We start from the raw sequence: 23,702 nt of genomic DNA on the forward strand, positions 1-23,702 counted from the left end.
TGGCGGCTGAAGGCACATTATGTCTTGGCCTTACAAGTTTCCCTTTCATGCCAACCTTAGAACCTTCATCCAAGGACACAAAGCTGTTTTTCCTCAGCTCTCGGCTCTCCATTTCGTTGCGCAGAAATGTCATTGATACAAACAATTCTTCACTTTCTCACTGCTCTCGGCTCTCCATTTCGTTGCGCAGAAATGTCATTGATACAAACAATTCTTCACTTTCTTCAGTGTCGTCACTCATCGTTTGCTACCACTCCCAAAGCAGAGACAAATCTTCGGGAATTGCCGATTCAATGAGAGGAATTAATATGGAAACGTAATTATCACGTGTAACTCCAAGTGTTTCTAAGGCTCTAAAGTTAGCTTTCAAATTATCGTATTGTTGATTCAGGCTGATCTTCTCCTTTTCTTAATACCAAAGATAAAAGCTCCCTTTTATAAACTTCAATCAAGAGGCCTGGTCTAGCATACCGCACTTTCAGCAGGTCAATTGCTTTGTTATAGTTTTCTTTTGACGGTGGGAGCCCTTCTATAAGAATGCAAGGTGGTGAACCAGCCTCCAAGGCTTGTGATAAATACTGGAATTTTTCTTCCTCTCGGAGATATTCCCGCTCATGAATCTTCGAAAACTGACCCCAGAATCCAATCCAACTTTTTATATTACAGTCGAAAAGTTTAATTTCCAGTTTCGGTAACTTCAAATCTATTTTGGGAATCTGGTCAAAGCTGTTTTCCCTTCTTACCACTTCTAGCATTTGTTGCTTCGTAATTATCTATTTCTTGGCTGGGCAATGCTGTACTACCCCCCTTTCTCTTTTTGTTATGCTCCCAGAGTTTCAACAAACACCCTATATCCCGAAATAAATGTTAGTCTTTGCAAAAATTTCTTAACAGGTGTGATTAGTGAATTCATAGTAATGATTTTTATATGGACTGAAGAGTTTTCTTTTGGCCTCATGAAAGCTAATTTTCTAATGAGGAACATAATTTTCCATTTCCATTGATTTATGATTCCGTTTTTGCTGCAGTAGTGCCTTTATAAAGCTTCTCAGAACACCATCCTTCCCTAATCATAGTCCCCTGCTATTTTTTGAGGCTTGAATTTTGGGAAAAATTCTTAAGTTCAGAAGAAGCCTCAATGCTTTAGATTTTTAACACGTTCGGTGGTATGGTGTAAAACTGAATTTTCTTATTTTCAGATCAACAAATATTGTGCCCAATGAGTTGATTGATGTTTTCAAATGCATTCTAGTTCATAAAAGTTATTTCAAATGATTTTTTTCCAACATTTTATTTCAGGTTGAGCCTGTGAAATGAATAATTTTAAAGTTCCTCTCCTTAGTATATTTTTGAAACAAGGGAGAAAAGTTATCCATTTGTTCAGGGACTATATCCAAGTTGTTCAGGGACTATATTTGGAGAAATATTGTAATCTACTGCCTTTTAGGGTGTTGATTCATTGGATAAAAAATTATCCTTTAATTGAACTTGGTCGATCAGCTTCATGGGGAATTATTTTGTTTGCCAAATTGTTCTAGTATTAACATATTTCTCTACTTATTGTTCTCTTTTTACTGCCCAAAATCTCTGGGAGAGAAGTAATGGGTGAGACTATGTTCAAACTGTCATGAGCATAAGGGGTAATTTTTTCCAAAATTGAATCCACTTAAATTTTGCAGACTGCATTCAGAGAAATACAGTCAGCAAATATGGCACCTACCGTAGTATCCGACCACAATGATTATGTATTATCTTATTTTCAGCATGTGGAGGCACTCTGAGGGGATTAACTGGAATCTTGCAGTTTCCAGCTGCAGGAACTGAAAAATATCCTCACAGTTCTAATTGTGCATGGTTGTTGGTTACGAATAGGACCCAAGTGCTGAACATCACATTCACAAAATTTCATCTTGAAGAGTCACCGTCTTGTCAATATGACTGGCTCCAGGTAAATAGACTTCAATTGTATTTAAAGGATAATGCAGTTAACCTTGATCCCGCATTGATCATTTTCTTGCATTCATCATTTGCCGTCCCGGGTCTCAAATAAAGTTCCATACAGACAATGTAATTTTTTCCCGCATCTATCATTCCCTGAAGTATCATTTTTCCTCATTGATCGTTTGAAGATTATGGTTGCGGTGTATCATGTTCTCAAATCCATGGCTTGACGAAAATTAAATGAAGTACATATTTAAAATGTGTTATTTATGACTAGTAACGACAGGCACGTGTCATATTTCTGCTAAATTTACACGAAATGTATGGTGCTCGGATATAAGTAGGTATTCTCCTGTAGTGTTAACTTTACGATGCTTACTAGAGATGGTTGGATCGGATACCTCGGATTCCGGGGATAATGCCCTTCACCGGATACTTTGGATTCAAATTTGCCTTCGAATCCAAATCCAAATAGCCGAAAAAATCTAATCTGAATCCAAATTTTAAATTGCAATGGAACCTCAATCTATTGTTTTTCAAGGAGATGGATGAAAAAAATGATGAATGCAGGGAAACCATCAATGCGGGAATGTTGGACGGGGTTGCCTATGTCCCAGGAAGCAATGATTTTTATTGTGCGTGTAATGATGATATTCCTTAAAGGATTCAAACAAGATTTTAGCTGTTTTCAGGAATATTAGTACTATATGGAAACACTTAGGGCATATTGTTGATTTGACTAATATCTCTTTTAGGGGTGTACGAGTAGCACTTTTTGATGTCGAGTATTGAGTCGAGTTGATTACTACGCACTAGTAGTGAGTAGAGTCGAGTATGGGAAATTCAGGTAGTACAACAATGGGCCAGGACAAACATATGGACCATGCAATACAACAATGCATGCTCCTACATATTCTCCTTTTTCCAATCCTCTAATGAATTTTTTATTCTGAATCCTTACCTTGATTTACAAAGGGAAACATAATGAGAAACATTGATGGTAATTATGAAAATTAATGTATCTTTAGCAGATCTATGAGCGCTATTGAAATGAATCACCCTCAAATCATTTGTCAACTATTTTTTCGATATATGTATCCAAACTGTTGGAAGAGCGTTGGGTGGAGATATTTTCACTATTTTAATAAAGATTATATAAGAAAAGGAATCATGCATTATTTGATCCTTTCAAATTCTCAAGCAGGAAAACCAATTGTTCTACATGCTCAGGCAGCAGGTTTTAATTATCCCATGATACAGTTTTACTGCCCCCAGAAAATTGTCTTTCGCAACACACTTTTGGGCCTGGACAAGTACTTTGTCACCAAAATTGCACGATTTGGGAACCTAGGGAATTTTTATTAATGATTACATCAACGATTTTTTTGGATCTTGATACTTCATGGAATTTAAGTGGACAAAGTGATCAAAATATTGAGCTTTGCTTTAGCCTAATGGAGCAAAAAATAATTCTTTGTTTCTCACTTTGTTTAATCAAACTTAGCAACTCTTGTTTTGTTAATTCAAAAAGGAAACTAAATGCTACAAATGAATGGACAAAAATTAACTTCAAACATACTCACATTGTCCAAAATATGTGACTAATTGTGATGCCAAACACCAAGAAAAACCTGCATTTTCCGCCAAAACCGTAAAGTTATATATTTTTCTTTCTCTCAGAAATCGTAACAATTTTTTCGTATTCTCTCGGTGTTTGAGCAAAGAAGGTATGATAGGGTTTAAAAGTATAGGCAGGGTAAAAGAAAGTGGTAGGGTAAGAAAGTATGAGCGATGCAGTGGTCCATTCCAACTACTCTGAATACGCTGCCTGGTAGGAAGACGGTCAGCCACTGCGGCTCATGAAATGGTATTCGGCTATCACATCGACTACTATAGTGGTTGACTGCTACGTACACAGCAAGCTGAAATGCACAGGCCAAGGAATTAGAACGACATATCGACTTTGAAAACGATATTATTACATGAGTTTCATGATAGTGCTTCCTATCTGCAGATTTCTGAACTTACTGGCCTCGACAGCAATGTAACTGAAAGTACTCGACTCGACAATTGTAATGCTAATTAAAACACTTGAGTTGAGTATCAGCTACTCTACTCAACTTGAATTTTCGAGTACTCACTTATCTCTAATCTCTTTCAAATATCCTAGAGGAACACGCTGCCTCGCTAAAAAATGTTTGCACTCGGTCTCGGCATTTGCACTGCTATCATAGGTTTCTGTCAAGACTATACCATTCTGTCAACAAAGTCCAAACAGCACAATTTCCAAAGAAACAAGTGTACCATAAGCACATATAAACAAGACGAGACAGACTGGAAACTTCTGGCAACGAAAACTGCATATGTCGCATTGCTTACCCGCTTTCACTTTGAAGGTAACGACTTCACATGCAAGAGTGGTGATGTTCGTTCCTTGTACCCTCGCTCGTAGCCTCATTGCTTGATAAACAGAGGGAGCAAGCTCTTTCCCCTCTACCTCTCCTTTAAGGGGTAAATGTTCACTTTCCGTAATGTTAGTGGAAGCAGGGGAAATGTTTTGGTAGGTTTACCCCGTGCAAATTGCCGCAAAATTAAGTTTTTGTGCTTAATATACTGGATTAGAGAATTTGCAAGTGCTCCTCACTTATAAGCATTTCTGATTCCTTCCATCTGCCATTTAGTCCAACAGTGTACACCCTTGTTTGAATCTTTTAAACCGCAGGTTTTAACACCATTATAATTTTCAGTTGGAATGATCTTATCTTAAGATGATTTTTGAAAAATCAGGCCCTTACCGTAATGGAAATCAATCGGCAAGACAGATGGTGACTGTAAGCCAGCTATTGTCCTTCAAAACTATGCGTTTCTCTAAGCTTGATATGCGATTAATAATTGCAGTATAAATACTGTGGGATGCCATCTCACAGCAGAAAATTTAGCATGCCCTCCCGAGCTAAAAATCCCGAGCAATCTTTTCCATGTTTATCTCAGAGGTACCGACACAATGCTTGGTGGCATGAAATGCAAACAGGAGCATTGTAAAAACACATCACTTTGGTAGAAATTCCCCTGTCTACTGCTTGTTTTTGACCTAGGTTTTAAAATACTGACTCACGCTGAAAACCAAGGCCACTCAGTTTCCCTTTGAACTTACGAACAGGAAGGAGTGGGGGGGGAGGGGGGTGACAGATGAGAAATTTGTGCAAGAGTGCACCTCCATTTTCAGCTTCAATTTACGAAGAAAAAAGATGAGTATGAGGTATTTTTAATTTTCCCCAGAGAGATGAAACTTCCATAGGGAGAAGCTCAGTGCCGTGGGATAGTAACTTCGTTGCACATTTCCCAAAATCTACTAACCTCCTCCCATCAGCCCTCCCTCTAATGCTTTCCTCCTCTCAGAAACCAACCAAAGGCCCTGGCTTGTTCCAAAGGCTCCAAAGGCTTGTTCAGGGTTCATGTTATGTAGACCATAAATCATTTGCTTCGAAAGAAAATATGAAGTTACACGAGAATAATAGAAACATGTTACATAACCTCTTCCTCGCCCACTCACCTTTTGCAGCCTACCGGCTTCAAAGTTCCTCCTCTCTGATGGTCAACTGTGCGATGAGTCCTCTATTACTCCGAAAGGTGTCTACCAATGACTTACGGCAATTGGTATTATACCTTTATTGGATTGAAAAATTAGTTATGTGCATGTAATAAAAAAATTAATGAGACCAAATTCGATGTATTTCTGACATTATTTAAGCATTTAAAGCAAGGAAGTAGTTGGCAAAATACGACAGAGACTTAGCATTTAGGGAAAATTGATATCCTCGCAGCTGAGCTTCTCGGCAGTTGATGCAGCATTTTTTTCGAAAAACAATAGCAGGTTACAATTTAGGAGCTATATTATAAATCTCACTTGTCAGAGTCACTGGTGAAGGGATATCTTCTCAAGATATTTTGTTTCTCCTTACTAGCCTTTCGAATTCATCTGTTTATCTGGAGGTACGCAACTTAGAAATGTGTGGGTAAGCTGCCATCTCTTTAGGACAAAAAATTTTCTGGTGCTGTCGTATGGTCATGCTTCACCCTCTGCTATCGGTTCTGTGTATGCGATAACGTCAGTTCCAAACTTCTCCTTGTAAAAGTGGTTCCGCACCTTCCAGTGTGGGTTGAATTCAAACCAGCGAGTGTTTTCAATGTGGGTTAAATAAAGTTAGGTTTCATTTTTATTAAGTTATATTTTTATTTGTCTTTGGAGCACAGCTCTTCCAAAGAAGTACGTCAGAAATTACAGATATGGACTGAAAATAATTGAAGAAGAAAAGAATCCAGGGGAGAAGCACGTGAAAATTTCAAAATGCCTTGGGTTGCCCGCTAGCACATGACGGAGGGGGTGTGGGGGTAGAGTGAGCTACCTGGTGAAATCAAGGAGTCAGATGAAGCCAAAGATCAGGTTGGAAAGCTGTTTCCAATTGATGCAACATTTTTCATGCTTTTCATGATTACTTAAAATTTATAAAAAATACGCCTATTAAAAAGGAACATTTTAGATAGAGGAATATTTGTGGCTCATGAGATCCAACCAATCGCTGCGCTGACGAAAACAGTTGTTTTAGGCATGACATGCTCTTTGCTCTCATTGACATGTATCCTTGAAATGGCATTTGATAGAAAAGAATTTTTACTTCAGACAGAAATCCATCGTAGCTGTGAAAATGCCGAGATGGCATGCAAACATTTTTAGTGAGGTGACGTGAACTCTCTTCCTACTAGATCAGGATGTTCAGCGACCAGGAAAACCGGGAATTGTGGTTGAATTTTTAGTGAATGGAATTATGCATGAATTTTTGCTCCAACTTGGAATTTCGAAGTCTTTTAATTCAAATTCTTTTCACATAAAATGTTGCCAGTTCAACACTCATTTTATGACCTAAAATGTGTCATAATTTTAAGAGCAGTAAATATTTTACAGTTGCATCAAAATGTGGAAAGTCAGACAAGACAATAGAATCAAAATGTCTAGCACTCTTGACTCAAATAAGATTCAAAAACATGAAGAATAGAATGCCAGGTGACGTCAATGTCTACTTATGATGTTGAAGCAGCTTTTAGGCTTGCATTGAATAAGTTTAAATTTTAAATCCAAGGTGTGATAACTAACCTATTTCTTGCCCTCAAATACATTGACATACATAATATTATTTAAAGTAATTTTTGGTGATTTAAAATTCTTCTATACATATCTCAGCAATCACGTAAGATTATCCTCTAGTTTTGTAAAAGTTTCTGGAAAACCTGGAATTATGCATGAATTTTTCTACTTTGATTGGCTGGACACATTGTATATTTTTATTTGTTTACAAAATTTCTCAATGAGTTTATCTGGATATTCTCATTAATGGTGAAATTTTATTCTCTTCAGATTCATGATGGTCGTGGGGCAGGAGATCACATGATTGGGCGTTTTTGTGGGTCCAACAAGCCAAAGGGAGGGAACATCATATCAACCCGTAATGCCTTATATTTGTGGTTCAGGTCTGATCACAGTGTGGATAGTGATGGATTTGAAGTATTATGGAACAGTATTAACCCAGGTAATTCATTTCTGAAAATGTATTTTCTAGTGTCCGCTTGTATTGCACTATATCTTTCTGGTGATAAAATTTAAAAGTACCCGCAGAAGACAAATGTTTGGGATCAGTTTTTTTAAATTAGCTCTCACTAAATATGTAAATAGCAAGGCAAAGAGGTCTTGTTCTCAGTAGGTACAAGTTCGATATTTTACCTATTTAAATTGAGGATAAGTGTGTTCATGTCCCAACAAAATTTTGGAATCTAATTTTTATTTCTGAACTCAAGGAATGCATTCCCCTCTTGGGAATTATCTCTTATTGGCTTAAAACCGATTTAGTATAATTATCTGATAACACTCAGCCTTCAAGCATTGTAAATCTATCTACATATATAAAAGAAAGTCGAAAATCGTGTTAGTTACACCAGTTATAACACGAGAACAGCTGTACAGATTTGAATGATATTTGGTTTTTTGGGTTCATCGCAGCCTCAGATAAAAGAATAAACATTAAAAAATAGTAAAAGTTCATGTAAAAAATTAATCATCATCTAAGGGGTATTTTTCTAAGTGCTAGTAACACTGCAACGGTTGTCAAATCGGTCAAAACTACTAACTAATATATTTATTTTGTGTACCTATTTAATTACTTTGCTTTGTAACAAAATTATAATTATTATAATAGTTAAAATATTACTAATTAGTTAAAAATTTATTGAAATCATTTATTTCAAACTAATCCCAGCTCGAATTGAGTTGTCAAAAAATATCTCTACCATGTGTGTAAACAAATCTCCAAGCAATTGTTGACTAACAGTAATGCCCAAGTACCTGTCGAGAATCAAGCAGATTGATTCCATTTCCTTGGAATTTTTGCATTTTCTTTCCATCGAAAGATGAGCCCTTCAACAAATTGTTTCCGAACATGATTGGTAACCACAAAAATCACAATTGATTCAGTGAGCAAGAAACTTAGGTGGCTAAGAATGAAGATGTGGATGACTTAAACTTCATAATTCAGAATCAAATGGTATGTTCTCTGCATTCACTCAAGTCTACTGACTGTGTAACAAACGAAGATGAAGTCACCAACTATCCACCTGAATTTTTAAACTTCTTGGATGTGCCTGGCTTACCACCGCACAATTTACTGCTGAAGGTGGGCTCGGTGTTCATAACGCTTTGAAACCAACTAAAACTATGCAAAGGAGGGCACGTTTACGCAGTGCACTTTTCTGGACTGAGTTGTAACTAGCGCACTACAAGTCATGACATATTAATGCTACTCCTTAGGTACTATTCTCACAAGGAAATTCATTTCATTCATTCATTCATTCACATTCTCATTGGGAAACGTACTATTCTCACAAGATTTTAAGCGCCAGTCAAGCATTGGTATAGCATTGCAAGGTTACACAACAGACTTAGATCTAAAAACTTTTTTTTACAGTTAAAAACACTAATAGGCCAGCAACTGAAAGCACAAAATTTTGACTTTATTAACTGCTTTATAAGACCACAAAATCTAAAATTTCCTAAGTTAATAGTTTAAACATGAAAATTAGAAATTTCATTGTAAAAAATCCTCATACATGTACATAAAACATTACCTGAGAAAATTCATGCCTTTGCCTTTACCATGAAAATATCTGAGGACGATTGTTTGTGTAATCATGAAAAATGAATATATGAAAAATGAATAATGAAAAATCTTAATATTTGTAAAAATAAAGTGATTATAGTGCATATATCTTACACCATTATTTCTGATATGAATTGCAGTATGTGGAGGCAGGATTGAGACTAATTCTCATGGCTCAGTTCAGTCACCTGGCTCTCCTGGAACATATCCTATTAACAGGGATTGCTATTGGCAACTCATTGTCCCATTGGGAAACAGAATTCAATTGAATTTCTACACCTTACAAATAGAAGCTCATCCAAATTGCAGTTATGACTTCCTCGAGGTAAGAAATGCTCTAATAATGCTAAATGAAAGTATTTGTGGAGAAAAATCACAAGGATGGGTCGGTTGCACTTTTTTTGTCAGTGATGATTACAGTTTGGTTTCTGGCATTCATTCTATCCGTATCTTGGTTCATGTTCTTAATTTTCAAAAGCTATGAATCATTTTTTTTAATAAAATTATTAGAACTGTCTGAAATATTATATCAAGTTATTCTGGTTCTAAGCTCAAGAACTGGAGGAACTAGATATGAGCCTAAATCATGCAATAATAGAGACTATTGCAGGATAAGTCGATGGATGGATTGTGAATGCATCCCTCAGAAATATCATTATTACTTAGATTCTCTGCCTTTATTGGATCTTTGGGAACAGTTAACAATAATTTGGAAGTTTATTTAATGCTCAAAAACATGATTTTAAAATTTTTTATTTCCTTATTAGGGAAAGAAATTAGAAAATAAAAAATTGTTATGTCTCTAGGGAATAGAGAGTTGTGGGAATTATTTTTCGTTTTATTGCTAATGTCAAAAACTTTGAAAAAAATCTATTCACCACTCTTATCTGCAAATTTGATGTAGTTCATCATCTTGCCTAAAACGGCGCTGCATGCAGTTCTCTGTGTTGTTTCCGAGTCAACTACCAACGATGTGCGTGTGACAGTGTATGGTGTGAAATTCAAAGTATTCGAGGTATTCGAGATCGTACTTTTTGCATAATTATTCGAGATCTCGAATATCGATTACTTTCTAGTATTCGAGGTTTTCGAGTATTTGCAGATACTATTCGCATATCTCTAATATATATGAGAGAATGTTTATGTTTTGTGAGAAATTTACCAATTTAGTTGTAAAAAAGTCTAGAGAGTGCAATAAAAGCTTAATTTTGTTTACATGATAAGAAGCTTTAGTCATTTCAGATCTAACTTTTTTCAATTTGATTTCCATGGAGCTATCCCTGGTAAATGTGATTATTCTACTGTTATTACTTAGGTTTTTATAAATGATATGTTATGATTGAGGAATTGCTGGGATTAATGAAGTGCACTTTTATTCTTTTATTGATAAAATCAAATGAATTTGCTCGGTTTTTAAATATTTGCACATAATTCAATCGCGTATATTGAACACATGACTCTGAAGCTATTCTGCAGTACAACTATAAATACGGGAGATTGAAGAGATTTTTGGCAAGGTATGTTTTTTTGTAATGATTCCTAAAAGAAACTTGCATGAAAAATTCGTTATTGTGACCGTCTGGTTTTTTGCTTCCGTGAACTTCGTAATAACAAGAGTCTACTGCATCCTAGGCTTTGCGCACAAAAAATTGAGTTTTCAAGATATTTTCATATTAGACACATATGGTTGCTAGGCATATCGCTCAGGGCTGATGCTCATGCCATCGCTGAACTAGTATGCTGTAAAATTTATAAGAATACTTGATTTTTAGTTTCATTGTTACCAAAATTGTTTCAGCCTAACTTGGTGGATCAGCTGAGTAAATATCTTTGATCCTAAGGAAACATCCTACATATGTACAATAGTCAAAAAACGAGTTCTCTGTTTGTTCTTTTAATTTAATTCATGTATTCTTTTCATTTATAGATTAGGGATGGTTTGGATCCTACTAGTCCACTCCTGAACAAGTATTGCAATTCTACTCTTCCTGCACCTATTGTGACTTCAGGTAGTCATGCATTGTTGTACTTCCACTCTGATGAAAGTGCGTCTGATTATGGCTTCCAGCTCACATTCTCAAAAGTACCAGGTAAATTTTCAAAGTGACAAATCATTTATATTTCTTCATGGCTAAAATGATTGATTGATCCTGTTTATTGTTATTTGTCAAACACCTCTTCACTACAAATATTCCGCAGAAATTGAATCATATGCATTGAGAGATTTGCATATTGGCCGAAAGCTAGATTTTGATTTCTGAAGTTCACATAATATATAAACATCGAAGTTATTTATAATCATTGAGAAATAGGTACCAAACTTTTAAAGCCAGAAAAATAACGATATTCCTTCTCTTACATTAGATTTTAAACCTGATAGACGAAAATTGTCTCATTGCCAGGAACACTGTATGGTGTAGTAATATTGCATATATGCTCTTCCAAATGACGGGTCTGTCCTTCTAGTGTTAACTCTTGCAACAAGCATCATATAATAAAACTTTTGATGACGGGTCATTCCATGTCAAATGAACCAGAAAAATGGCGTATTGCAACCCACCAACTCTGATTTTCATGAAATTTGGCACACATGGTTGGTTTACGCATATATGTAATGCTTGGTTTTAAATTTTAGGCCTCTGCCTTTAGCCGTTCCAGGACTACAGCAAGCTGACATTCTGCCTAGAATATTTTTTAAAATTGCATCTACTGCTGTGGCAGATTGAGTTAATTCTTTAAAATTCACTTAACCTAAAATTGAAGAAGGAAAATGTGAGAATTTCCATCCTTGCACAAAATTTTCAGCAGAATTTATATATTAAATCATATTCATTGTAATTATATTGTGAAGGGGTTATCTAAGCCTTGAAAGTGAAATACCGTCGGATCTGGATTTAACGTCTTTGTAAGGTTTGTTGGGAAGACAGTGGGTGGGCTGTAGAGAGAATCTAATGGAGATAAAGCCTAGTGGAAATAATATTTTGAATAAAAAATGTTGAAGCCGGAAAATACCTGTGCTTCAGAAATGGAAAAAAAGACATTGAAAAAACACGCATCAAAAACTGGGGAACGATTCATGAATAGATGTACAATCGGTTAATTGATGCGAGGCAGAGGTGTGCATCGGTGCACATGATGAGCACATTACAGGGAAATTCACGTGAAAGTAATTATATACGTCCTCTACTTCGTGTGGTATGGCACAATTCGGAGCTTCGTTTAAAATCCATAAATTGATATTAAATTTAAAAAATCGCAAAGTAACTAAATAAAATGAATGGAGATAAAATGTAACAGTGATTTAAAAAATTAGAAGAGAGAAAAAATATTGCCGACACTGGGACTCGAATCCAGGACACCCACTACAGGCTAGAGGACTAGTGCCCTAGAATGCGCAGATACGAGGTAGCAATTACTCAAGGGATGTGATGCTGCGCGAAATCTTTACATGCGAATATCTCTTGAGCCCGGGCCTATGTGGAAGAAAGTCGTGACACTTTTTCTACCTTACCTTTATAGTTTCAGAAAATAACATCCGCATGCAGATCCCGAACATCACTTTGGCGATGTCTCCTTGTGAGTGGCATGTGGTAGGTCAGGGTTGCAGAAGAATGATGTAACTGCTGTTCATTTAAATTTTTTATTAAGACAATTCATAAAAAAACTCAATTTTATTCATAAATAAGTACAAAGGTTATATTTAATGAAGTTAACAGTTAATTTTAACATAAATCAAGGAATATTTAAAAGAATTACTAGGTACCTGTCAAAATGATGGATAAATGGTCTTTCTTGGTAGCCATACAACCTTGGTCCTTCTAGTGTTTATGCGTAAAAGGAATATTTAATTCCTTTTTTTAATTCCAGGAATACCTGGTTGTGGTGGTCTTCATACAACTCCAAGTGGTGAAATAATTTCTCCAAACAGTCCAAATGATTACTCTCACAATGTTAATTGTCAGTGGATCATCAGAGTACCTATAGGAGAAAGAGTCAAGATCATATTTACAAGATTCAATGTGGAAGATTCTCGAGGATGCAGGTTTGACTTTGTTGAGGTAACTAAGAGGGATTATTTTTTTAACCTTGATTATTCAGGCAGAATTTGTCAATGATTTTGTGCCGCTATTCACTAAAATAAAATTGAGGTAACCTGGTCAACTGGCTGGTTGTCCATTTCAAACTATTAAATAATTACATCGAAATTACCCTATTTAAGCACAAAATTCATTTGTGTTACAATAAATATGTTTGTAATATTAATTTTTTTTGGTCAGATTCGTGATGGAAATGATGAAACCAGTCCTCTGATGTCTCGTCTTTGTGGAAACATCGTACCCAGACCTTTGGTTTCCAGTGGTAATACTATAATGATTCAGTTCACCACTGATGCATCTGTGAGTGGAAAAGGATTTCACCTGAGATATGAAACTGGTACCTATTGCTGATAGTTTTTGAGCTTAAGGTCAGATTTATAGAAAAAATTAATTATTCGGTAGAACCTTTAATTAAAGAAGTAGAAGAGACCCAAAATTTTAAACTTTGTGAATCAGAGGCTTTGTAAAAAAAAGAGGTCTGCTATTGTTACAGGTTCTATGCATCTGTCAACAGGCAGGTGTGTGATTACCCTGAAAAATATCACCCACCCTATCTCTGTATGGCCAATACTTAATATTTATTTCATTTAGTAAAAAGGCAACGAAATTCCTACTTGCTCAGTGAGGACAGTCTATGCAGTGATAATCACACTAAAACCTCCATACAATGAATTTGTTGGGACCAGAAAAGCCATGACTTTGCTGTAAGGAGTTTCGTTGCATAGAGATAATATGTGGGTATGGAGGTGAGAGGGGCAGGGCATCCAAGGGCCACGTGATTTTCTCTCTGTATTTCTAATTGAAATTATAGTTTTTCTCATCCATTCTGCATAAAACCTCATTGCTTACTTTAGCTATGGTCTGAAGGATGCCAAAACTGATGCCTGTGGATTATGTATTTTTAAAGTACTCCATAATTTTCCTGAGTGTCTAGTCAAAATTATTCATGGGGTGCAATAATTTAAGTTGATATCGATTGAGTTTATGGATCAGTTTTGCTTGAAAGAGATTGTATTGCCCTTAGACTTACAAAATAAAATGCATTGTTTTAATCTCATTGAAATACCAGTAAATCTATGTTCATGACTGGTCTATAATATGTATCGATAAAAGACAATGGAAGTTAGGTGGGGCAGGTTAGTTACCATGGGTAAAAACTAGAGATGTGCGAATAGTATCCGTGAATACTCGAATACCTCGAATACTAGAAAGTATTCGATATTCGAGGTCTCGAATAGTTATGTGAAAAGTACCACCTCGAATACTTTGAATTTCGCGTCGTACACTGTCGCACGCACGTCGTTGGTAGTTGACTCGGAAAAATGTACAGAACTCTAGTCTTTTAGTGCATGCAGCGCCGTTATAAGCAAGTTGACGAACTACATCAAATTTGCGGGTCAGAGCGGTGGAAAGAGTTCGACGTGGGGAACCTAAATTGATCCGGGTGAAAAAATCCGAAAATTCCCGGTTTCTCCCACCAGGAAACTCCAGTGCCGTGGAATAGTAACATCGGCGCATTTCCCACGATCTGCTATCCCACTCCATTCAGCACTCGCTTCACCCACTCTGACGCTTTCATCTTCTCCGAAATCAAACAAAAGGTCCTCGCTCGGGCAGGGGTCGTATTACGAAGACCTTAGCTTCGAAAAAAATATCAAGTTACACGAGAACAATAAAGACGTGTCTCACGCCCCCCTTTTCTAGCCCACTGACCTTTTTCTGCCTTCCTGCTTCAAAGTTCCCCATTTCTGGAGCTCAACTGCTGCATGAGTACCGTGGGATAGTAACATTAGCGCATTTCCCAAGATCCGCTATGCCCCTCTCAGGCTTTCCTCTTCTCCGAAATAAAAAAAGGTCCCAGCTCGCGCAGGGATCATATTACGAAGACCTTAGTTTCGAAAAAAATATCAAGTTATGCGAGAAAAATAAAAGCGTGTCTCGCGCCCACCCCCTTTTCTCACCCACTGACTTTTTTTACCTACCTGCTTCGAATTTCACCCTTTCTGGAGGTCAACTGCTGCATGAGTCATCTACTAGCCCGAAAGGTGTCTAACAATGACTTTCGGCAATTATTATTACACCTTTATTGGATTGAAATATTAGTAATGTGCGCATAATTTAAAAAAGAACAAGACCAAATGCGACGCATTTCTGACTTTATTTAAGCATTTTACGCGAGGAAATAAATGTCAAAATAGGACGGAGGCTTGGCATTCTGGCGAGACTCGATATGAGCAGCAGAGCTTCTCGGAAGTTGATGTGGTATTTTTTTCCTAAAACATATATCAAGTTACAATTTATGAGTGGTGCTATAAATCTTTATTGTTACAGTCCCAGAGGAAGGGATATTTTCTCAGGATATTTGGTTTCTCCCTGATAGCAATTCTAATTCATCTTCTTATCTCGTGAGAACTCCCAAAGATGGACTGAAAATAATTGAAGAAAATCCGGTGGAGAAGAGCTTGTATTTTACAAAATGCCTCAGATAGTCAGCTGGCACTTGGCAGCAGGAGTGGGGGTAAAGCGATGTTAGTTGAATTAATTATATGCCCAATTGTTTCCATAAAATTAAAATATTCCGTTAATCAGCTAAATTCCTGTTTGAATCCTTTAAAGGAAATCAAAATTACTCCCTAAAATCTTGTGTTGCCTGCTGCAATAGGCAACTCGGTTGCCTATGCAACATCAGGATTCCAGCATTCATCATTTAGTATTCGAGGTATTCAAAATTCGAGGTATTCGAGCAATGATTTAATATTCGAATTTGATATTCGAGTTCGAGAAATCTGCTATTCGACCCATCTCTAGTAAAAACGTGTTTATAATATTTTTCAATGGTTGGCAATGATGTTGCCTTCATACAAGCGGAACATGATCTGTATTCTGTTTGGCACACCTGTGCCAAAGTAATATTTGCCAGGTAGTATTTGAATCCACGGCTTGACACCATTCATCCAGTAATGCAAATTGGAGCAATAGATAGAGCCACACGGAGCACAGCAATGGATGAAGCCTCGCAGAGCAAAGTAATAGAGAGAACCGTGCAGAGCAGAGCAATAGACAGAGCCGTGTTGAGTGGACCTTTGGATTCCATAGCACAGTTCCTCCATGGCCTTCACCGAGCCAGAGCATCAAGTATCCTCCATGCTCAAGGGAAACAAACAGTCCAAGGAAACAAATGACCAGATGTACCATTGGCAGTCAAACCGATCATTTTCATCTGGGCATTAGGCATTTGTGCTTACTTGAGGCAAGACGTAGGTGTATGAGGCAAAACAAAGGGTAGGGACTCTGTGGTCTATGATGCAGCTTCGTCTGCCTTCGATGGTCTGCATCACAACTGTTGCAACTGCAAAGCACTTGTTAGAGTAAACTATTGATGAGCTGTAGTTCAAAATACCTCTTGGTGAGAGCGTACCTACTGGTCCATATGTGAGTGCAGTGCAGACATGAAGACTGAACAGTGAGTTTTAGAGAACTGTCCATTTTCAAACCGGTTCATTTCAGTGAACAGTTTGTTGTGGCAGCTCTGTTTTTTTAACCCATCTCTATTACAAACACCCCAAGAGTTGTAAAGTTAACGTTTTTTTGAAATATTTTGCATAATTCTTAACAAGTTTTTCTATAAACTGACCTTAGTTTAATAGTGCAAGGGTGAAAAAGTATTCAGTTTTTTTAAATGGCATGAAAATATTTTTCAGATTGTGGAGGCTTGTATTCGGAGTTGAGTGGAGTTTTCCACTCACCCTATTATCCTAATCCTTACCCAGGAAACAGAGAATGTATTTATCACATATCTCTGCCTCAAGCAAAAGCTATAAAGCTATCCTTTCAGGATCTGGAAATTGAAGAAAATACTCAGTGTATGTTTGACTACCTTGAGGTATGTAATTATAGCACATGATACGTATATTGTACTTCATGTTATTTGCTATTCAATGTGGTGATACACTCATCACAACTTGTTGGTTGGAGAGACGTTTGAATTACCCTTCCATTCATGCGTGAGAATGTGCATGATGAACTAAAAGAAGGAGTTCTGCACACCATTATTAGGAATGCAAAAGTAGGAGGATTAATAACAGAGTAGGAGATCGATTATCCAGAATGCTTGGGACGAGACGCATTCTGAATTAACGATATCTCTGGTGAATAGATCAGTTACCTCTATGCAGGCGGCACTGTAACGCCGGGAATGTTTTTCTCTGAAAGTCGTTGGCATCAGCAGAAATGATGCATTGTTGAGTAGGGGGTCTAGTAATGAGAAAACCCTAATTTAATCCATAAAATTTATGATTAAAAGTGATTAAAAAGATTCAAAACATTTGATGAAGTTCTTCGTCTCTTAATAGCGAAGGTAGATAAGTCTTGTAAGTAACCTTGATGATACCACCAGCAAATGGAAGGAAAATGACACAACATTTTAAAAATCTGACAAGTATTTTACCCCTCCATATTTTTCAACAAGCAGTTATCGCAAATTCCATGTCATTTTTACAGCTACTACCATAAACTTATATGTAAATATCAAATCCTCCAGTCGGAGATAATCCTACTTCGAATAAGTTACCGTAAATAATGAGGGATCGTAAAATTTAACTCTTAAATTTCATATCAGTAGTCATAGCTAATCTTATAAGTGCGGAGAATGCTAATATAAACGAAATACTACTTGGTATTAACGTCGTAAACAATCTTCAACTACTCTGCTAGACTCATATGGGGAGAGGCCTTTTAGGGTGTGCGGTGGGAAATCGTCCGCGTAAAGACCAACTTGGGTACTAAATGCAGGATGGCCTGTCACTCTTCTCATGGAACTTATCTCAACCCCAGGTTGCAAACGTTAGGAATTGTTAAAAATGTTTCGAGAATGTCTACTTGTGAAAAAGAATTGACATATCCGACATAAAAACCACTGTAAAGCTCCAGTGCATGAAACAACTTGCTATTTTACTTGTGGATTTTCAAAAAAAAGACAAAGTCCTGATCGGAAAAGTGTACTTTCACTTGGGAAAACGGTATCTGAAGAAACATGCCTCAATGGAAATGTTGATTATTACTGTTGCAAAATGAGTGCATGTCGACATCAGTAGACTTCCTCTTCATAACAGTTGGAGCTCAGTGAATGAAAAAGTAGAAAATCATATTTCAAGAAACATTGAAAAAAAAAATATTCATTCATGTGCCACACATTTTTCATTAAACCTCTGGTCTCTTCAGATAGATTATAAGATCTAAGACTCGGGAGTGCAGTGTGCACACTGTTAACTTTGACCTATTCCCGTTCCTCTCCTGATTAAGTATGGAAGGTTCTAGGAATAAGCATCGTAAGTTCTGTTGTACAAAATTACCGCATCTAAGTATCCCAACTCGTGTAATGAAATATTTTGGAGAAGAAAACGGCAAGTTAGTTGACTTTCTCGCACGGGATTTAGTGTGAAGACAGCCATGCTCTGATTTGGCAATGAAACCACTTAGATAGTCGTATTTTCAGCAATGCATCTTTACAAAAATATAAAATTTTGAAAAACTCTTAGAAAATCTCCTGCTGTTTAGATCATTCTGTTATTTTGATTTCCAGATCATCGCTCTTCTACTGTATTTGAATTTCATTTAAATATGGATATTTTACTGGGAACAAATTCATGTTAAAATCACCATTATCAGTATAATGGGTGTGTAATATTGATTATGGTTGATTTTATTACTATACATGTTTTACTGTTATGTATAACTTTCATTATTGATGTAGCTGTATAAATTTAGTTAAATCCTTCTCACTGAGGCTTACAATATTATGATAATTCACTCGTATAATAATTTCGTTTCTAAAAATCATATTTATTACTTCTGTAATATGTATTATGGAGTTAATTTTCATTGCCATAGAGTGCTGGTCATCCAAGGTCAATAGGCTGGGTTATGATAAATGAAATTGCAAGTTTTTACATGTTAATCAAAGGCCTTTTGATGCTATACTGCCAATCACTCTTTATAATGTGATTCTCAGTATATGTCATTCCCACTAAGATGAGGTTCCACTGTACTGTGATACATTTACTTAACAAAATTCAGAGGACCAGATGGAAAATATTTTCTTTGAGTAGAATGTGACTGAATTAAATGATATGAGGAGGTTATCATGACCTCTTCAACATGTTTTGCTATTCTAGAACTCTTATCTCTGTAATGTTGCTTATAATTGTGTGTATTGCCTTTCAAAAATTTTCCTATAATTGTTCTTAGTAGAATGGTCGCTCTTGCAGGTACGTGATGGAGATTTTGAAAATTCCACATTAATTGGGAAATACTGTGGAGGAGCTCACACCTTACCTGCCCTTATTGTCTCCAGCTTTAACCATCTGTGGATTAAGTTTAAAACAGATTCTTCTGTTTCAAAAAGGGGGTTCATGGCTAACTATACTGCCATTGATTTAGGTAAGTAGCTAATACAGGAGCATGACATTCTAGTAAAGCTTAAAAGTCACTCTTTTGGCAGTGATTGTAACATGATGCCATTCAAATCTTACTTACAACATTTACTTGAGGGTAGTTATGTATTAGAGATAGAATGTGAGTAGTAATTGTCTACCTTTACTTCTTTCAGAATGTGGTGGCATTTTGACTGAGCAAAATGGTGCCCTTACATCCCCAACACATCCTGATCAATACCCTCCTAATTTAGATTGTATCTGGGTCATACGGGGAGAACCTGGTCAAGTGGTGCAGCTTACATGGCGTACATTTTCATTAGAGGACCATGAATCCTGCAATCTAGACTATATACAAATTTTTGATAACAGCTCAGTTAGTGGTGGTGTTCTAATGGGACGGTAAGTTATTGCTTAAAAATACTTCAAATATGGAAAAACTTCTCAATTACAATTCAAAATTAAGCTAATCAGAAATAATATACATATGTATTTACAATAATGTATGTAGGAGCCCTTCTCATGGGTAAATATTAAATATGGGTATATATATACTGATATTTTGTGAAGATCTTAGTTCGTGGTCATTTTTACAAACTTCTACTCATATTGGCTCCATGAATGACTGCCATAAGTATAGCTTCTTAAATTAGAGATATCTACTTGTAGTAGCGTGGGCTTTATATTTTGGTGTTGAGCTATAAGGATGTTTTCCTGAAGTGCTTAGTTACTGCATGCTCCATGTAAAAGAGGAAAAATTACAACTGATTTCTACCTTCTTGGGCTCAAATTAATTTTACTATTGGTTGCACTACTTTATATTTAATCTTTTCCTCAAAATAGACTCACTCTTATCTCAAATTTTGATTTCACTTTTTTGTATCATCTATTGAAATAAACCTATGTAGGTGATGACTTATTCAATGGTGATTTGAAGATATGTGTAGTATTCTATACCACGAATTTTCCTTTTTTACAGGTACTGTGGCTCCGAATTGCCTCCAGTCTTAAGATCAGTCGAAAATGTGATGACAGTTATGTTTCATTCAGACTATAGTATTTCCCATGATGGGTTTTCTGCCCAGTATACCTTCATAGATGGATCAACAAGTAAGTCATCAGAAATTATAGAGTAGGTCCTTGATTTTAATCTTTCTCCATCCATATAATTACATAATGCCATTTTCAATCTCACCTACTCTTTTTGGTAAACTGAGAGCATTAATCACCCAAGATAAGCATAGCAGGGGGGACAAAAAATCAGGAGGAGGTTGCTTAAAGATAGCTGGGCAAAAATGGATTGCTTAGTGCAATAAACATGACAGGGCATATATTATGTGGTAAAAAATATTTCTGAATCATCATACTAGGCCAGGGGTTCCCAAACTTTTTTGTACCACGCCCCCTTTCAGCTTTATCAGCTTTCCATTTTGCAATACCCTATTTCCACTGCTATGGAGGGGGACGGTTTTGAGAACCTTGAACTCTTGTGTGTTTTGTAGTTTTAAAAACTGTAACCTTCTTTGATAAAGTTTACAACTTTATTGAAACTTTACAAAAACAATTATGAAAACTTAGAAAGACATTATTTCAATGATCTGAGGAAATTATTTTTGTAATTTTTTTTATTTATTTTATTTGGGTATCACGCCCCCCCTTGACTTCTCCACGCCCCCCAGTTTGGGAACCCCTGTACTAGGCAGTAAAATCTTCCCCAAACATGGTTACGGTGAGGGAAGGAAAAGTTTATTCCAACCAGAAGTACTATAATTTTAAAACCTCCTGCGCATTTATCCACTGCCATGGAGGCCTCAGGGAAAGAGAGCACTGTCGTTTCCATGTTCTGATCCTCTTCGTTCCCCTGTGACATCTCTGCATTGGTAGAACTCTTGCTTTTGTAACCTCAGGAAGTTAACTCTTGAAAAGCATGGAAGGGTGTACAAGTTGTAGATTGGAAAATGGCTCAAATAATTAATCCCTCGATATCCTTGTAAGAGTTTTATTCATCCAATATTACCTTCATATTTTGTCAAAACACTCACTATCAAGATTACCCTAACTATAATTTTGGCTTCTCTGTTAGTTAGATGTGACAGAATTCATTTGTGTTTGTAGTTGTGTTAAATATGCACCATGTAAAAATAAATGCATTGTGCTGTTTTTGCCAGTGCAGGATTTGATGATGAGATAGAGCTTAAGGGCAAAAGTAGCCACTAAACCCAGGGGTAAATTGCTGAATGCAAAATGCTGCCCTCATTTGCGTGTGAGGAAGCAAGCCAAGATTTTGACTTGAATACCTACGATAATGTTATTACAGTGCAAAAGAACTGTAGCGGAAATTAAGTGTAAAAGGATCGGGATTTTCGTTTTTTTATCCATAGTATGTTATGTTATGTGAAATGTTATGATCACAATTTTTATCTGCTGATCTCTGCTGACTAGAAAATTATTTTTTTCTCTTTTGTGTAATCAGGCAATAATTCAAGGTGCAAAATATATACAGTCAAACCTCTATGTAGTGAACCTCTTTACATCATAAACCTCCATACTTCATACCACCCTTACGGTCCTGTCAGATTTACATGTAAATTTATAGGCAAATCTCTATATAGTGAACCTCTTCATCTCGTAAAACCTCCAATTATTATACCAAGGAGATACCCCCGAGACAGCCTAAATACATCCGCAAATCGTACCTTAATGCAGCCGTGATTGTGTACATGGAATGATATTTTCAGGGGTAAATGTTTCAACCGTATTTTTTTTTCTTTACACCCTAATATGCTGTAATTTTTACCTTAATCATTGGTTGTGGCCATTTTCCATATGAGAGCATACCTAACAGTAAAAAAGAAAAAAGGTATACAACTATCCTAATCATTTTAAGTGACTGTTGAATTTAGAGAGATCACATCGTTTTCTCTTGAATCATGGTAAAAATCATGTGATAGCGGTTGCTTTCTGAAATTATTAAATAATAAATATGTGTTCACTAATGCATGCATATTTGTCTAAACACATAAATATAATAGTTTAAAAGACAGTAGTGCCTTTCATTGCCGAAGGATATGAAAAAATGGTGCCTATCACTGAAACCTCTCTATAGTGAACCTCCATACATCAAATTGCCCGAATTTCGGTCCCCTCCATTAAGCTGTAAAGAGGTTTACTGTATTCACAGATTTCTCCAAATACTGTATGTACAGTGTACGTTTGGCATTTGCCTTAGTGTACAAAGTGTTATGCATTGGAATTATTGTGGTGCTGAAGTGAGACCTTCAGATGAAACCTAATGCATTTTTATACATTTTTTAGTTTGTGGAGGAACTTACTTCGCTACTGTTGGAGTCTTACAATCACCCGGATACCCTAATATGTATTCACCAAATAAGGACTGTACTTGGATCATTCAAGTGCCCACTGGGCAGCAAATAAAGCTGAATGTAACTGAATTTGATCTGGAAACGAGTTCACCATGTTCTTATGATTATCTGGAACTACGGTGAGTGTTTTATCTATGATAACTGTAATCCATGTGGGATTAGCTGATTATGAACTGAAACTTTGATTTGAATGAAACAGAAAATATCATGCATGCATTTTTATTCTTTCATCAAGGCTGAAGGAGTTAATGAATTTCAGTTATACATATAACTCTCGATCATACAGAGAAGGAAAATAAATTTTGATTGTTTTTTTGGGATTTATGGTTTGAGGTGTTACTTAATGGATTTTATTCATATTGAATGAAAATTAAAATATGTTTTTCCACATAAAATATTTATTAGATCACAGTGATTCTTTAATTCAATTGTTATTTTGGCTCTAAAAATTCTCCAACTGAGGTTATTTTCTACAGGAAGTAGAGTAACATCTAGGTTATCATCAATATCTTGTGCCTTATAAAATTGGGATATACAGTGGAACCTCGATCTGTCGTTTTTCAGGGGGACGGATGAAAAAAACGATGATTGCGGGAAAACGATAAATGCGGGAATGTTGTCCGGGTTGCCTATGTCCCAGGATCC

The 23,702-nt window shown here is 36.3% G+C and overlaps 1 protein-coding gene across 1 annotated transcript in view; it reads left to right on the top strand.

Annotated features, from left to right (window-relative positions):
• The window catches only part of LOC124160663 (cubilin-like), a 270,327-nt gene that overhangs the window by 58,446 nt on the left and 188,179 nt on the right, over nt 1-23,702 (top strand). The window contains exons 12-22 of the mRNA XM_046536589.1: nt 1,764-1,948; nt 7,355-7,526; nt 9,287-9,471; nt 11,074-11,236; nt 13,014-13,204; nt 13,424-13,580; nt 16,945-17,126; nt 19,510-19,681; nt 19,851-20,076; nt 20,654-20,784; nt 22,990-23,176. Coding sequence (XP_046392545.1) covers nt 1,764-1,948; nt 7,355-7,526; nt 9,287-9,471; nt 11,074-11,236; nt 13,014-13,204; nt 13,424-13,580; nt 16,945-17,126; nt 19,510-19,681; nt 19,851-20,076; nt 20,654-20,784; nt 22,990-23,176 — 1,951 coding nt within the window. The remainder of the gene's footprint in view (nt 1-1,763; nt 1,949-7,354; nt 7,527-9,286; nt 9,472-11,073; nt 11,237-13,013; nt 13,205-13,423; nt 13,581-16,944; nt 17,127-19,509; nt 19,682-19,850; nt 20,077-20,653; nt 20,785-22,989; nt 23,177-23,702) is intronic.

Source organism: Ischnura elegans, chromosome 1 (genome assembly GCF_921293095.1).
Source record: "Ischnura elegans chromosome 1, ioIscEleg1.1, whole genome shotgun sequence".
Classification (NCBI taxonomy): Eukaryota; Metazoa; Arthropoda; class Insecta; order Odonata; family Coenagrionidae; genus Ischnura; species Ischnura elegans.